At 46.2% G+C, this 17,428-nt stretch overlaps 2 protein-coding genes across 4 annotated transcripts in view; one reads left to right on the forward strand and one right to left on the reverse strand.

Annotated features, from left to right (window-relative positions):
• ATG4A (autophagy related 4A cysteine peptidase) overlaps nt 1-3,924 on the reverse strand; it is a 66,707-nt gene extending 62,783 nt beyond the window's left edge. Inside the window, exon 1 of one of the 3 annotated variants that reach the window (XM_044305711.1) lies at nt 3,859-3,924. In XM_044305711.1, coding sequence (XP_044161646.1) covers nt 3,859-3,868 — 10 coding nt within the window. In that variant the 5' untranslated portion in view covers nt 3,869-3,924. The other 2 variants (XM_044305710.1, XM_044305709.1) reach the window with 2 other exon arrangements.
• A 137-nt stretch (nt 3,925-4,061) lies between these two features.
• PSMD10 (proteasome 26S subunit, non-ATPase 10) lies at nt 4,062-13,581 on the forward strand. Its single transcript, XM_044306428.1, has 5 exons — nt 4,062-4,213; nt 6,980-7,078; nt 7,485-7,631; nt 9,125-9,291; nt 13,327-13,581. Exons 1-5 carry the CDS (start codon nt 4,097-4,099, stop codon nt 13,478-13,480), a joined length of 684 nt encoding a protein of 227 aa, XP_044162363.1. The 5' UTR covers nt 4,062-4,096; the 3' UTR covers nt 13,481-13,581.
• The last annotated feature ends 3,847 nt before the right edge of the window (nt 13,582-17,428 follow it).

Here is a 17,428-nt window from a genome sequence, read left to right on the forward strand (position 1 = left end):
ATGCAACAAATCTAGTGACAGATCACCTTTAAAGGGGTTGTCCCATCTCATACATTGGGGGCACAACGCTAGGATAGGTCTGATAGGTGCGGTTCCCACTTCTTGGACATGAACCTATCTTTAGAACAGAACCCGCAAAGTGAAGGAGGGCGCACCGCGCATGCACAGCCACCCACCACTCATTTCTAGTCCTATTGAAATGGATGGGAAGCGCACAGCGCAGGAGCAGCCACCACTCCGTTCACTTCTCTGGGGTTGACAGAACTAGCCAGCACTGCCATAAAGATGAAAGGAGGGTGGCCGTGCAGGCTCGGTGCGCCCTCCTTCACTTTGCAGGCTCCTTTCTAAAGGTAGGTGCAGGTCTCACCGGTGGAAATCGCACATATCAGACATTGGGGAGTTATCCTAGCAATATGCCCCCAATGTCTGAAATGGGACAACCCTTTGAAAATTGTGCTACCGAGAAGTGCCATTTCCCAGACTTCAATGGAGTAAAACATTTGCAGTCAGCTATGACTTTTTGCATCAGCATTTAAAGGGGTTGTGGCACTAATATAAATGTATCCCACCCAAAAGAAATGGCTGTTATTTCTGTTTCCCTAAATACCATCATTTATCAGAAATACTTTTTCAAAACTTATTAGCCTACTGCTCTTTTTCATTCCCGACCGCTCTTCCATTACTTGAACTGACAAGGCCAGGCAGAGAAGAAGCACTCATGCATGGCCCTCTAGACTCGCGGCAGTACGTTCGGAACATGCGCTGTACATGGCTGGAGCACCCAGGGGTGAATTAGCAGAAAATAAAAAGGCGAATTTTCAACAAAGATGCCCCCTTTCAAAATGAGACCAAGACTATTACAAAGCACCGGCATGTAAGATGGATTAATAATTAGAAGAGCAGACTACTCGCTTTAAAATGGAGAAGGGGGGGGGGTTGCTTGCTTGCAATAACTGTCTTCTTTTGTTAACCATGGTTACCTCCCTCACTGGTTTGCATTAAAAGGGCTTCACAGGCAAGGACATTGCTGCTTGTAAGATTGCACCTAATTATCACCCATTTATCAGATGAAGAAAACCATCAAGTACAGAATGACATTTTGCAGTAGGTCCTCTTCAGACTGTTTGGGACATCTGAAAATATGATTGTAGCGAGTCCTGTGTCATGCCAACAGTAAAGCATCCTGAGACCATTCATGTGTGGGGTTGCTTCTCATCCAAGAGAGTGGGCTCACTCACAATTTTGCCTAAGAACACTAAAGAATGGGATCAAAACATCCTCCAAGAACAACATCAGCCAACAATCCAGGAGCAACTTGGTGATGAACAATGCTTCTTCCAGCGTGATAGAGAACTGTCACAAGGAAACAGTGAGAACTAAGTGGCTCAGTGAACAAAACAATTGCAATTTTGGGTCCATGGCCGGGAAATGCCACAGATCTTAATCCTACAGAGAACCCGTGGTCAATAATCAAAAAGCAGGTGGACAAATAAAAACATAAAAATTGTAGTAAAGTCCAAGCTCTGATTAGGCAAGAATAGGTTGCCATCAGTCAGGATCTGGCCCAGTCTGATATCCAGCATGCCAGGGCAAACTGCTGAAGTCTTGAAAAAGAAGGGTCAATACTGGAAATATTGAGTGTTTGCGTAACCTTGATAGATTTGTCGATAAAATGTAAACATTTATGAAATGCTTATAATTGTACTTCAGTACACCATTGAAACATCTGACAAAAAGATCTCAAAACACTGAACCAGCAAAATCTATGAAAACCAAAATTTGTGTCAGTCTCAAAACCTTTGGATACAACAGAAGACTAGGTTTTGGATATGACATCCAGTTTCACTTGTGGAGCAGAATGGATCACTACGTGCCATCATCTCTGTGCACCTCTTTCTGAAAGGGAAAAAGGGTGTAGCAGCACGACAAACAGTATACCGTTCCTTTATGTGGTGGTGCCAGCCGTGTTGGGAGCCAGTCCGAAGCTCCCCCAGACATAGATAAGACTTGTAAGGAAACCACAGCACTCTCTTGTCTTCAGTATCCAAAGGTTTATTCACCAATACAATACCTGTGTGATCTTTCTCCGGAGAAAGACCTCACTGGTCGAAACGTCACATTGTATTGGTGAATAAACCTTTGTATACTGACGACAAGAGAGTGCTGCGGTTTCCTTACAAGTCTTATCTGTGCACCTCTTTCAAGTACGTCCCGGTTCTCCCAACCACTGGGACATGCAACCTCCAACAGTGCCGACATCTTGACCTATCATTCTCATCTGGCGGAGTGATAAACCAAAGTTTCTTAGTGGAAGGATTCTGTCCTTCTCAATTTGTGAAAAGTGGTGATAACTGGTACGTCCACAAACAGGAGGCATCACAAAATCATTCCACCTGACTTAGTCCAACCTTTGAGGTTTTTATTTGGCTAAAAATCTTTGTTTTCAATCTGGCTTTTATGCCCCTCCCACATGCCACAGATTGGAGCTAGGTGCTTGAAAATTTGATCATCTGCAGATCTTAGCGACACCTGCTACACAATTTGCCTAACCTAGTGGCTTGTCCTTCTTGGTTCTTAGGTCATCTGCCTATGTTCGCTGCTGCCGTGCTTTCGCCTGCAGGTATGATATCCACGCTACTCACCATGCTGCTGCCTCCATGCTTCTGTCTTGTGCTGTGGTGCTTTCAAATACTTCCCCAGCCAACAGCTGAGGGTCCCTGGGTATCTTAGGCAACCTCTCCAGACTGAGGTTCCCTTGTGACCAGCAAAGGTGTTCTGATAGTCTTGTGCTATTGTGATTTACCCGCGTTTATCCTGCATTCCTATATCCTGTTCCTGTCTGTGCTCTAGCTTGTACCTGCCCTTTTAGTTTCAGATCTGTCCGAATGCCTTCCTGCCGAGTATTCAGTTTGCCCGCCCGTCTGTACCTTCCGTATCACCCTGCCTGCCTGTTCATCCTGACTGTCCCTGCAGGTTTCCAGAGTTTTTGGTCCGTTTTCTGTATCCTGAGCTTCTGGTGCACCCCATAGGTCAGCCTCCAAGGACTATCCCAAGAGGGAGCGGTTGCTTCCCTGCAGCGAACGCCAGATCCCTATATGGGGGTTAAAAGGTGGATACCAGGGCAGCACCAGAATAACGCCTTTAGCCCAAAGCCACACAGTGGGTCCACGCTCGCTGGTCCGTAACATTGGTGCGGCAATTTCAATGTTGTGGATTGTACGAAGCGCTAGGTTTGTACAGCGGTGTCAGACGGCTGCTGCTAGTACTGGATGCTCTGCAGACGGATTGAGGGATTTATCACTGCAACAAGTCCGTTTTTCTGACACAAAAGGATATGGCACCACCATTTTCTCGCCCCCACAGTGGCAGCACGAGGGATTTGGGGCATTACTGCATTGAAGAAACAGTACTCAGCAATAGCGCCATCCTTATGAAGGGTCCTGACACTTTCTTGTCTTCAAGTCACCGACCATGTGACTGACGGTCGCCGCCACTTTTACGGCGCACACTGCTTTATGACATCACCACGTCTGGGAGTTGTACACCGCTCCACCATAGGGCTTAATCCTGCAAAAGGAAAAGTTGGAGGGAAGGTGCAGCAGACTTACCTTCCAAGAGGTTCTGCAGCAGCTGTTCCACAGACATAATGTCACACATTCTCACTACACACAAGTGACAACAGTCAAGGAAACAATAAGGTAACTGGAGTCTGTGAACAACAATAGCAGAGAACTGGGCACAAGGGGCCACAAAGCCCACCTCGGGTCCCTGAACCCCGGCACCACCCCAGTTCACACTTGCAGGACTTATTCCTTCACTTACACACTATGGGAGGACGTTTTGGAGTGAAGAACTTACCGGCCTCCATCCTGCCCTGTCACCCAGGGACCGGCGCAGTCTACTCCACAACAACAGTGGGCGCAATGCTCTCTGGGAAATGCAGTCTACAGCAAGTCTAGCTCGCCTGGACTTTGGCGAAGAAAAACTACAATTCCCATAGCTCATTGTGCTACTTTCAAACCCAGGTTTTGACGTCAGAGTTTTGGAAGCCGGCGATTGGCTGGCGGCAGCAGGCGACTTCTTTCCCTTTGTCAGCATGGAGGAGGTGAGAGTGTCTGATGTGGAGGTGTGTAACCTGGCGTACGGGGGGCAGCTGGACGAGCTGAGGAGCAGGGTCCTAGCAGACAAGTCTCTGGCCAGCAGAACAGACCAGGTGAGTCTAACATGTGAGAGGCACTTACTTGTGTCCCCCCCAGCTGCAGTGGAACTACTAGTCTCAGCATGCTCTGAACCCGAACCTACAGATGACCCCCATGTCTTCATGGGTCAGGAAATGGGATGAGTTGGGTTCACACATGGGATGGGGTCACATATGAGGGACATGGTACCGTGCAGGGGTGCACCACCAATGAGGCCAGGTGAGGCGATCGCCTAAGGCAGCACCAGGTAGGGGCAAGAGGGGGGCAGCCGAAGGGCCATGGGCAGAAGGCAAGGGGTTGCGTTAAATTGGCATTTGGGAGGGGGGAGGTGCCATTTCAGTTTTCACCTCGGGCAGCTGAAAGGCTAGGTGCACCCCTGGTACCGTACCAGCAAAGTGAAGTTTTCACAAGCGCTGCGTAAAAAAATCAGAAGCGTAAATTGACCCGTGCAGACTTTTCCTCTGTATTTTACGTCGCGTGTGGTGTGGGCGTACAGGAAGGACTTTCACACGTCAGTGATTCACGTACATGTGGTGTCCGTGGTCTCCGCAGACAGCACATGTACTCATTGAATCTAATATATGTTTTCACATATGACCACAGAAGCATGACCTCTCTCCTTGATTATGGATTCCTCCCGCACATTATAGTCTATGGGTCCGTAAAAACCACAGATGCCATCCGTCTTTGGTCTGTGGTTTTCACGGATTGTTGCTAGAAGATGCTCTGGAAATTAATTTTCAGCCTGTGTGCTGTTTCTTTCAAATTTAATTAATGCACTGTATTATTATATCTCCTTTTACTATGTTGTTTCTACGTATTGTTTCTCTGCTGCCATCTGCTGGCCGGAATTTGTATGCTGCACGCCTTGTTCCTTATCCATAAAGTTTTTCTCTGCTGGGCGTGTTTTTGCAGCCTTGGTCCCGGTCACTTCCTGTAGCCATTTTCAGTGCTGCACTCCTTGTGACTGGAGACACACATCTTGGCTTGGTAAGGCATCAGTTTTTGACCAGCAGTTGCTTCAGCAGTTGCCTCAGCAGTTAGCCTCAGGAAAGACATCCACATGACAGCATCTACACTGCTACTGCATTCCTGTACTGCATAACCGTATGTTGCTGCTCCGGATCAAATAAACCCACGTTTGATTGCATCCTCATGTCTGCGTCTGGATCCATCTAACCTGAGCATCTGCCGGTCCGGTCTGCTCCACTGCTTGGATACGAAGGTAGGACAGTCACAAGGTCATTATCAGTTACACCTTCATTCGCCTTCATGTGGGGACAGAACAGCCTGGCAGTGTCCGTGGAATACGGACATTGAGAGCAAAGAACAGATACACGGACCAAACACTGATCCTTCATGGACTTCTTCACAGATGAACCACTGACCATCTGGTCACAAATGTCATCACAGAGTTATCCTGGAAATAATATTGATGACATTGTCCAGATAGGTCAAAAATTTTCGGATTGGTGGGGGGCCTCCTGTGTGTCCCCTCCCACCCTATGTCCCCCAAAGTTGGCACATAAAATGAAAAAAAAAATCAATAATAAAAGCAAAATATTCACTTATGTCCAGGCGCGCACACTTCACTGTGCTGCGTCTCGGCACAGGCGCGCAGAATGATGTCACCACGCACTCTTGCGCCGGAATTTCACTACCGCATAGGCCTGAAGCCTATGGTGGTGATCGGCTGCGGGGGGGCAGGGAACTATGCACTCCTGTTCTCCGTTGCAGTATATGGGCGTTCAGGTTGGCGTTGGGCCCCCCAGTGGTGCTGGGCCCGGGGCTGCCAACCCGAACGTCCCTATTGTAATCCGCCACTGCTCTGGTCCCTGTATGTAAACTTCCGGTTTGACTCCAATCACTTGCTACAGCGGTGACCTGCTTCACGTCACCATTTTTCATGACGCAAGGGGAGCAGATCACCGCTGCGGCCAGCAATTGGCTGCAGCAGTTTCAAAAAGGAAGTTTACATCCAGGGACCCAAGCGGAGCAGCACAGGCTGGAGAGTGCAAAAGCCAGTGTTGGGAAGCAGTTAAAGGGCATGTGTCAGCTGATTTGTACCTATAAAACTGGCTGACCTGTTACATGTGCACTTGGCAGCTGAAGGCATCTGTGTTGGTCCCGTGTTCATATGTGCCCGCATTGCTGAGAAAAATTATGTTTTAAAATATGGAAATAAGCCTCTAGCAGCAACAGGAGCGTTGTCAACTCATTACACCTAGAAGCTCCGCTCTCTCTGCAACTGCTGCACCTTCTACACTTTGACAGGACCAGGTGTGATCGTGTTTACACTACCTGGCCCTGTCAAAGTGCAGAGGGCGTGGTAGTTGCAGAGAGAGTGGAGTGTCTAGGTGTAATGGCAACGCCCCCGTTGCTCCTAGAGGCTCATTTGCATATATTAAAACCTTTTTCTCAACAATGCAGCTACATATAAACATGGGACCAACACAGATGCCTTCAGCTGCCAAGCGCACATGTAACAGGTCAGCCAGTGTCATGGGTACAAATCTGCTGACAGAGGCCCATTAAGTATGCTTCCCTTTGCAGGTCTGCTCAGGAAGGGGAGGGGGTTTGCCTAATCTGGGGTAAATCCGCAACAAAATCTACGTGGAACACATACAGATTTTTACATGGATTATGGAGAACGGAAATGCAGTGCAGTCCACACCAAAATCCACATGGCCGGGGCAATATCTTGACATTGTTTTTATTATAAACATTATATGAAGTATCTATTTAGACTAAATAACTATTTGAATCTTTTGCCTTTCTAGGATGACAGGACACCCCTGCACTGGGCATGTTCTGCAGGGCAGACAGAGGTGGCTGACTATTTACTTAAACTAGGCGTACATGTTGATGACAAAGATGATGTAAGTTGAACCTCTACCACTAGAATAACCTCTACTACGATCCTGCGCAGGTGCTCCAGCAGTTCCCTTGCAGCGTTTGTTGACACACTGCCAGTATTTCGGCACACTGCTGCTGCAGCCAGTCACTTCACTGGTCACGTGTGCACTACTGGTATTGCTGGACAGCACGCCGTAGCTGGCAGCTTGTGAAGACGGGCTTTTAGAGGACCACCAGAGCATCTGTGCCGAATCAGCAGAATTGAAGTAATGAGTAGTGTTTTTTTTTTTTTTCCTAATGTTCACAGCTCATTTTTTCCTTCTACAAGAACTGAACAACCCCTTTAACAAGAGCAGGCAGCTCCGTCATGGCCTTGCGAGGCAAGACATCACAGTATGTTTTACCAAGTGTTTGCTTTCTCTCTCTCAGGCAGGGTGGACGCCTCTTCACATTGCCGCTTCTGCAGGACGCACCGATATAGTCGTAGCCCTGATTGGGAAAGGGGCGCAAGTGAATGCAACCAATCAGAATGGCTGCACACCCCTGCACTATGCCGCCTCCAAGAACAAGCACGAGGTATCATTAACACATCGATAACCATCTGTTATACCGAATAATGTCACTACTTCAAACGGCACCAAAATATAAGTGGCACGTTTCATTTTTTTTTTCATGATTTTGTCAGAAAAGTACCAGAGCTAAACAAAGAAGTATCAGTCAACTGAAATACTTTCATATTTAATAAAGAATCAGTATGTGACTGTAGCATTTATTCATTTCTATTGCAGCACATCAGTTTATATCATTAAAGGGTTTGTGTCACTTCAGCAGGTGGCATTTATCATGTAGTGAAAGTGAATACAAGGCACTTACTAATGTATTTTGATTGTCCATATTGCCTCCTTTGCTGGCTTCATTCATTTTTCCATCACATTATACACTGTTCATATCCAGGGGTTACGACCACCCTACAATCCAGCAGTTGTGGTCGTGCTTGCACACTATAGGAAAATGCACCGGTCTCTCTGGTGGCCGGGACCGTTGGTAGCACTCATAGGCAGCAGCTCCTATCCTGGCCACCCTGCGTCTCCGCTGCTGCTGTGGCCATAACCCCTGTATACAAGCAGTGTATAACGTGATGGAAAAATGAATCCAGCCAGCAAAGGAGGCAATATGGATAATGACAATACATTAGTAAGTGCCTTGTATTAACTTTCTCTATGTGATAAATGCCATTTGCTGACGTGAAACAACCCCTTTAAGTGAGTTATTTGTAGCAAATCAAAAATGAATTAATTCCCTAGGACAGCAGTATCGCAGACACGCACATTTCGCCTACATTGCATGTGTGCCTTGTGCTTCATGTACCTCCAGTGACTGGGAGTAAATAGTCAGATCGGGGATGCATGTTCTTATGCATACTCATTTCCGTTAATTTACCCATCTAATGTACAGAAGATCAAACAGTTGTTATCATTACATTTTCATTTCTGGCCTGCAGATCATGAGGTCTAAACAGTGCAGCTGTATGAGGACGAGCGACCGCAGGAGCCATCACTCTTCCTCTTACTTTGGAGGTGATCGCTGCATGTAAATGACGAGCAGGAGCACTTCTTTCCCGATAATTGGCGGCTGGTTGGGGCATATAAGCATCCAGCATTACGGTCCTTCCTTATCTAGACCTCTAACAATATAGTAGATCTGACTGCTGGCCATATACATTAGATTTTGGTGAGACCAGTCAACCATCTTCCAATTCTCCTCTGACAGAAAAGGATCAGGCAGATGGATTTCAACACGCCTGATCCTTTTGCTCTCAGAAGCCACCAAACAGAGCTGCCTGCGGCTACTTCCCCTTCCCCATTTAGAACACATGCATACTTGGCCAGTTGAGTGAATGAAGGGGGAGAGTGGGTTGGAGGAGATAGCAGTCAGCCAAACAAGTGCAACCCAGCTTTACTACCTGCGACCACTCTGCCAAAGAAAAAAAGCAAAGTTTTTGAGCTACAATATATTTCTGTGCATATTATTTGTTTGATGTGACATGGCTCAAATATCTCTGTTTGCAGATTGCAGTTTTGCTCCTTGAAAATGGTGCTTCTCCCGATGCAAAGGACAAACTGGAGTCCACACCTCTGCATCGTGCTGCGTCCAAAGGCAACCTGAAAATCGTAGAGATCCTCCTAAAACACAAAGCCTCAACAAACATACAAGACAGCGAAGGGAATACTCCCCTGTAAGTACTAGCCATGGAATATACTTCTGGAGCCTGATCGCTTTTTGTAAGATATATTGTGATATGAAATGGTCTACAACTAGTTAGGAGCAGATTTATCACTGTGTTTTTGGCAACCTTATGGTACGACCACGCGTGGCATAAATGCTACAGCGTTTCCGCAGCAGAACTGTGTACAGAAAATATGCACCATTTACAGTAACAGCAAAGTGGATGACGTTTTATAAAATGCTGAATCTGTACATAACTTGGATATTTATTCTGCAGTATGTCAATTTACATAGCAGATTTCTGCCGTTTTATTTAATCCTTTAGGGTGAAATCGGTGGGAAATTCGCTTCATTTCTGCAACAAAACAGCACCACTTGGTGTGAATTATTCTGCTGTTGCATACCCACAGATACACTGCAGCCCCACATATGTACATGCATTTATGGTGTAAATACATTGAAAAATATGGTGTTGGGGAACCCTTTAAGTATGAAGCTCAAAGTGTTCAATTCTGGTGATCTATCCTCAGGATAGAACATCAGTATCTGATCGTTAGGGGTCCGACTTCTAGCAGCCCCACCAATCAGCTTTTTGAAGAGACTACAGCACTTCGTCCTAGGCCAGTAATGTTACGTTCATCGCTCACATGGCAGTCCCTGGGGATGAGCTGCAATACCAAACATTGTATAGTACATACCAAACACATGTACTATACAATGTATGGCGCTGCGCTTGATAAGCTCCGAGGAGGCTGGGGCGCTCACAGGAGCACGGCAGCCTCTTCAAACAGCTGAGGGGTGCCAGGAGTCGGACCCCCACTGATCATATACTGATGACCTATCCTGAGGATAGATCATCATAATTAGGGCTCATGCACACAACCGCATGTATTTTGCGGTCCTCAAAAAATACGGATGACGTCCGTGTGCATTCCATATTTTGCAGAACGGAACAGCTGACCCCGATTAGAACAGTACTATCCTTGTCCATTATGCAGACAATAATAGGACATGTTCTATTTTTTTTGCGGAACGGACATATGGAAATGGAATGCGCACGCAGTAACTTCAGTTTTTTTTTTTTTTTTTTTTTTTTTTTTTGTGGACCCATTGAAATGAATGGTTCTGCATACGTTCCGCCCAAAAAAACTGAACGAACACAGAAAGGAAATATGTTCCGGTCCGCAAAAAAACTGATCTGCAAAAAATACGGAACACGTCCGTGTGCATTCCGTATTTTGCGGAACGGAACAGCTGGCCCCTAATAGAACAGTACTATCCTTGTCCGTAATTTGGACACTAGGACATATTCTAGATTTTTGCGTAACGGACACATGGAAATGGAATGCACATGGAGTAACTCTTGTTTTTTTGAGGACCTATTTAAATTAAAGGTTCCACATACGGTCCGCAAAAAAAAAAAAAAACTGAACGGACACAGAAAGAAAATACTTTCGTGTGAATGAGCTCTTAAAGGGGTTGTCTGTGTTCAGAGCTGAACCCGGACATTTCCCCATTTTCACCCAGGCAGCCCCCCTGACTTGAGCATCGGAGCAGTTCATGCTCCGATGCTCTCCTTTGCCCTCCTCTAGAAGCAATGTTTCTGGTTGAGAGTACTGTAATTCAGACTTACATGTCGCATTATGATTATTATTATTATTATAACAGTGCCATTCATTCCATGGTGCTGTACAAATTTCACACTTGCGTTGTCCGGATCCGCCGTGTACTCCACTTGCCGTAATTACACGCCGGATCCGGAAAAACGCAAGTGTACTGAAAGCATTTGAAGACGGATCCGTCTTCAAAATGCTTTCAGTGTTACTATGGCACCCAGGACGCTATCAAAGTCCTGGTTGCCATAGTAGGAGCGGGGAGCGGGGGAGCGGTATACTTGCCATCCGTGCGGCTCCCGGGGCGCTCCAGAATGACGTCAGAGCGCCCCATGCGCATGGATGACGTGCCATGCGATCACGTCATCCATGCGCCTGGAGCGCCCCGGGAGCCGCACGGATGGTAAGTATGCTGCTCCCCACTACACTTTACCATGGCTGCCAGGACTTTAGCGTCCCGGCAGCCATGGTAACCACTCTAAAAAAGCTAAACGTTGTATCCGGCAATGCGCCGAAACGACGTTTAGCTTAAGGCCGGATCCGGATCAATGCCTTTCAATGGGCATTTATTCCGGATCCGGCCTTGCGGCAAGTCTTCAGTTTTTTTGGCCGGAGCAAAAAGCGCAGCATGCTACGCTATTTTCTCCGGCCAAAAAACGTTCCGTTCCGGAACTGAAGACATCCTGATGCATCCCGAACGGATTTCTCTCCATTCAGAATGCATTAGGATAATCCTGATCAGGATTCTTCCGGCATAGAGCCCCGACGACGGAACTCTATGCCGGAAGACCATAACGCAGGTGTGCATGTAATATATAAAGCTGAGTGTGTGTCAGCTAAAGGAATCCGCACCGTCGCATTTACAATCACGAAATTTGGCATACAGGTACATCAGATGTACGGGAAGTTTTTAGAGCATGTCTCAGCTCTCTAGGACATACCGTTCCTGAGATATTCCCAAAAAATGCATTAGCCAATAGAAGCTCGCAGGCTGTCAGTTTCCACTTACACAGCTTTACACCAGGTTTCCATAACAACCCAGCCATTTTTCTTCACTGCTGTAGGTGAGCTTTAAAGGAAATCTGTCACCAGGATAATTGCTATTGAAGTAAAGCCATTGCCTAATAGCACTTAGTACCTTATTTCAAGATGTGCCTTTGTTCCAGCAATAGATGTTTTTATCCTCTGAAAATCCAGTTTATTTGGTATGCAAATGAGCCAGTAAGGTGCCCAGAGGGGCGTCGCAGGAAGGAGCCCAGACACGCCCCCTGCCACAATGTGTCCACCCTCAAAAGACAAACTTCAAACTCCCGCCCCCAGGTTCCGCTAAGCTACGCCCCTAAACCAGTTAGGCCACACCCCTCCCACTTAGCTGACTGGGATTGAAACAATGAAGGTAAACATCAACTTCTGTCAGCTGCGGGGGAGGGGGACTTTCTCCCTGCAGCTCACACTCAGACAGCACAGTGCTTCTGTCTTAGAGTGAGCTGTTCAAAAGGACACGCCCCCGATCCAGTTAGGCGACACCCCTACCACTCAGCTATTAGACAGATATTGAAAAAATGAAGTTAAAAATCAACTTCTAGGTCCCGATAAGCCACGCCCCCTCCCACTCCTCAGCTGACTGGGATAAAAAAAAAAAAAAACAACTTCTATCCCCCCCGATTCGGGTAGGCCATGCCCCCCACCCCTCAGCCGATAGGGATTTAAATTTTTTTGTCAAAAATCAACTTCTGTCACCGCAGGGGTGGAAGGGACGGTGACTTTCTTCCTGCATCTCACACTCAGACAGCACAGTGCTGCTGTCTGAGAGTGAGCTGTTCAAAAGGACATCCTTGTGTCCGTCCAGGCCATGTGCCAGACGGAGCACAGGGAGTCTGAAAGCCGGACTGTCCGGCCTAAAACTGGACCTCTGGCCACCCTAGGGACAGGCTGCTGTGAAGGTCATAGTTAAGGGGATGATCCGCTACGGAGGTCAGTGTTAAGGGGCAGATTGCGGTAAAGGCCATTGTTAAGGGGTTGGGCCCCTGTGGAGGTCACTGTCAAGGGGGTGGTGTGCTGTGAAACTCACTGGGTCAAAGTTAAGGGGGTGGGCTGCTGTGGAGGTCCAATTTTAAGGGATGGGGCACTGTGGGGGGGGGGGGGGGACAGTGTTAAGGAGTGGGGGGCTGTGGAGGTCACTGTTTAGGGGGCAGGTGGCTGTAGATGGCACTGTTATAGTGAATAGTGTTGATATCTTTTAACAACACACACACAAACATTAAATTAAATAGATGAAATATACCCAAGCTACGCCGGGTCCTTCTGCTAGTACATAATAAAAAGCAAGTACAATAAGCATGAACAAGGCAAGTTACAAACTGGTATAAGGGCTTACAATCTACTCTCATTATGAACAGTCCTGTAGATAATCCATTTATTGTCTCTTTCAGTCATCTTGCCTGTGATGAGGAGCGAACGGAGGAAGCCAAGTTCTTGGTAGAACATGGAGCAAGTATTTATATAGAGAACAAAGATGAGAAGACGCCCCTACAAGTAGCTAGAGGAGGACTTGGGGCACTGCTAAGAAGGATAGTAGAGGGCTAGTTACTTTTGCACAAATGTTAAACTGCCACATCTGTAACTTATATATTTTCCATCACATGGTCTGTTCTTTGTGTTATATGGTAAAACTAGTTTGGATACTTTTTACAGAATCTTTCATTGATGCCACACACCAACAAGTTCTCTGCTTTTATAGATTTGTATAAGGCTCTTAGAACCTCTTATGGGCTATGACATCTTTGGGGACAATTGTTTTTATGATTGCATTTTACTTATTTTGGTCTAAAAATCATATTCAGCTATTTTGTCCTAAAGGGTTAAGTTTTAGTCTCTCTGCAGACTGTCACTTTCTGTTTTAGGCCTCATGCACTTATTTTTCCATGTCTGACCCGCATTTTTATTAAATTTTTTTGCGGATTGCACATGGACCCATTTATTCTATTGGTCTGAAAAAAACAGAGCCTGCATCCACATTTCCATTTTGCAGATTATAGAGCATGTCCTTTTCTTAAGAGTGCATTCACACGTCCGCAAGAGTTTTGTGGTCCGCAAAACCTGGACACCAGTCATGTGCGTTCTGCATTTTGCGGACCACACATGGCCGGCTCTATGATAGAAATGCCTATTCTTCTCCGTGGCTGCAGAAAAGAATAGGACATGTTCTATATATTTTTTGCGGGGTGTGGAACATGGTGTGCCGTCCGCATCTTTTGCAGCCCCATTGAAATGAATGGGTCCGCATTTTGTGGAACATATGCAGACCCGTTCGTGTGAATGAGCTCTAATAATATTCATTTCTAGTATTGGGAGTGAGAAAAATGTGGATTGCACACCGAAGGTATCTGTATTTTCTGGATCCTTGGTTTACAGGCCACAATATGAACACGGTCATGTGTCTTACACTGAGTCCCATCATGTTGCTGTTCTGAGGGCAGGATCTGTAGCTTTTATCGCTCAGCTCCTAACAGCTAATAAACACTTGCATAGCTAAATTAATATCAAACTGATATAAATATGGCTTATATGAATGTGTATAAGCTGTCAGGAGTTCAGAGATAAGGGCTATACATCGAGCCATCAGAGCAGCAACCTGATTGCTTTAGTGTGAAATTAAAAGCACGATACACTGCAGCTGGACTGAAACAACCCTGTGGAGCAAAAACTGTTCAAAATGTTTAATAAAGACTAACTGAAAACATGATTTTAGCTCAAAATGAGTAAAATGCAATCATAAAAAAATTGCTCCCGAAGGTGCTCATAGCCTATAATAGGTGCAAACTAGACATTGCGTGCATTGGTATTCATTCACAATAAATGTAGAAACTAGCCATTTTGATAAAATATTCTTTGTTCAGAGCTCTGATTCCACATATATTAATTGACTGATTGAGTTTGTGATGCCGTGAAATCAGTAGGTTCTTCTATGATGCACCTAAAGTCAGTGTGGACTTACACTGCACAATATTGCATGTTCATCAATATTCAGGGATAGTTCATTCATTATTCCCTTCATGAGTAGGAGCGATCCAAGGTAGCTGCCGGGAAATCGAACGCTTCATGCCTTTATTATGAAGGCTCACAACATAGGTTGGTGAATGGCAGTTCCTGTCTAAAGCTCTCACTTATGACTCTACAGGGCAATGATGGGACTTTGATAGGTCAGTAGTCTTCAATGCACAAATAAAAAGATACACCTTGTAGTCAGTTCACACTGAGCGCTGCAACAAGGTCAATTCAGTCAGTCAAATAGTTAAAGGGGTTGTCTCATGGACAATGGGGGGTATATTGCTAGGATATGCCCCCATTGTGTTATAGGTGCGGGTCCCACCGCTGGGACCCACACCTATATCGAGAATGGAGCCCCGCAAATGAAGAAGGGCGCACTGCGCATGCGCAGTTGCCCTCCATTCATTTTCAATGGGGCCAGCGAAAATAGCAGAGCGCTGGCTCAGCTATTTCCGTCGGCCCAATAGAAATGAATGGCAGCCGGGGCCGCACATGCGCCGTACGCTCCCATTCACTTCTATGGGGAGCCGGCTTGGTGGTCGCCGGACCGGAGTCCTCCAGCCACCACCTGTCGGGGCTCCGTTCTCGATATAGGTGCGGGTCCCAGCGATATGCCCCCATTGTCCATGATGAGACAACCCCTTTAAGAACGGGTTTTGAAAGTCACCTGAGGATACCTGCAAGTAATATTTTTTTTAACAGTATATCTGTGACTGTTTTTGGTGAATTATCGGAGCAGCGCGGATCTATTCATAAAGGAGTTGGATTATCTCAAAATTTGGTGGCCTATCTCTAGAACAGGGCCACCAAAGCAAAAGTGAGCGCATCATGCATGAGCAGCGCGCTCTCCATTCACGTCTATGACAGTTCCAAAAAAAGCTGAGTGAGCACGCCCGGCTATTTCCAGTACTCCTATAGAAATTCATTGAACGGCCACATCGCAAGTATGGCCACCTCTCCATTCACCTCTACGGGAGTTCCAGAAAGCGTTCGACTATAGAAGTGAACAGAGGATGGCCCACGCCAGAGATAGATGCAGGTCCTAGAGGTGGGACCCCCACCTGTTAGACATTGAAGGCATATCCTAGCCAAACCCCTTTACCTATTTGACAGTCTTCAATGAATACAAATGACAGTGCTTGTATTTGCTGGTTGTTAAAGCAGTGACAAGCTGAAAGCATCCTCAATTCCTCCCCACGTTTCCTGGATTTAGTGCTGAAGTCCAAAATTGAGGATGCTCTCCTGCATATAACCTTCCTTCTCCCAGGACCATTGGGTCTTTGTAAGTATCAGTAAGGGCACATGGCCGTAGCCGCTTTGCAGTCTGCAAAACACGGATACCAGTCGTCTGCCCTTCCGCATTTTGCAAAACGTCCGGCCCATAATAGAGCAGTCATAGAAAATTCAGGAATTATTCATAATGTGGACAAGAATACGACATGTTCTATATTTATTTTATTTTTGCAGATGCCGCTGAATGGACATATAGATGCGGACAGCTGTCTGCATCTTTTGTGGCCCCGTTGAAGTGAATGAGTCCACATCTGATCCACACAAAATGTGGGTCGGTTGCGAACCAAAAATATGTTTGTGTGAGCCCCAAGGGCTCTTTCACATGAGTGGATCCTGTACGTGGAATCCACTGCGTGAAAGAGAGCCAAGCCCCGTTCCGGACAGCAGAGACACAGAGCAGTAACATGACTGATAATGCTCCGTGCCTCTCTGTGACCTTTTTACTACAATATCACAGTGACAACTTTCTCACTGTGATTTTGTAGTAAAAAGATCACAGAGAGGCACGGAACGTTATTAATCATGTTACTGCTCCGTGTCTCTGCTGTCCGGAACGGGGCTTGGCTCTCTTTCACGCAGCAGATTACCCGCACGGCATCCGCTCGTGTGAAAGAGCCCTAATCGTCAAATTTTCTCTCTTGGAGGACAGCTAATGCAGCCAGCAGGTGGCAGCAGTCACTGAGTGAAATTAGAAATTGTATGATGTTTCTATGTAATTGTGAGTGTACATGGAGGGTTCTGTATCTGCCACTGGCGCAGACGATGCCAAAGCACCTAGTAACATAGAACAAACTTAAGGGGCCAAACGTTTTTTTTTTTTTTTCAAGGCTGCCGGAAATACATGAAATGACTGCACAATATGAATGCTCGCTATATCCACATGAGGTATTAAATCAAATTCTATATGTAATTAAATAAGTGACCGAACGGTGCAAAGAATATATGGGGTCAGTTATCAAACTGGTGTAAAGTAGAACTGGCTTAGTTGCCCATAGCAACCAATTAGATTCCACTTTCATTTTCCAAAAGAGCGGTCAAAAATGAAAGAAGGAATCTGGTTGCTATGGGCAATACAGACAGTTCTACTTTACACCAGTTTGATAAATGACCCCGATAGTTTGCATGCCAGCACCTTTCATTCACAGTGAGATCCAAATCCGCAGCCTGGATCCTTCTGTATTCCCCAGTCAG

The sequence above is a fragment of the Bufo gargarizans genome, chromosome 9 (assembly GCF_014858855.1).
Source record: "Bufo gargarizans isolate SCDJY-AF-19 chromosome 9, ASM1485885v1, whole genome shotgun sequence".
NCBI lineage: Eukaryota > Metazoa > Chordata > Amphibia > Anura > Bufonidae > Bufo > Bufo gargarizans.

Excerpts from the sequence above, each read along its gene's own strand:
- PSMD10 (XM_044306428.1), top strand. The coding sequence starts at position 4,097 with ATGGAGGAGGTGAGAGTGTCTGATGTGGAGGTGTGTAACCTGGCGTAC. Across the intron at positions 7,079-7,484 it reads ATGTTGATGACAAAGATGAT|GCAGGGTGGACGCCTCTTCA; the intron begins GTAAGTTGAACC and ends TCTCTCTCTCAG. Across the intron at positions 9,292-13,326 it reads AGCGAAGGGAATACTCCCCT|TCATCTTGCCTGTGATGAGG; the intron begins GTAAGTACTAGC and ends TGTCTCTTTCAG.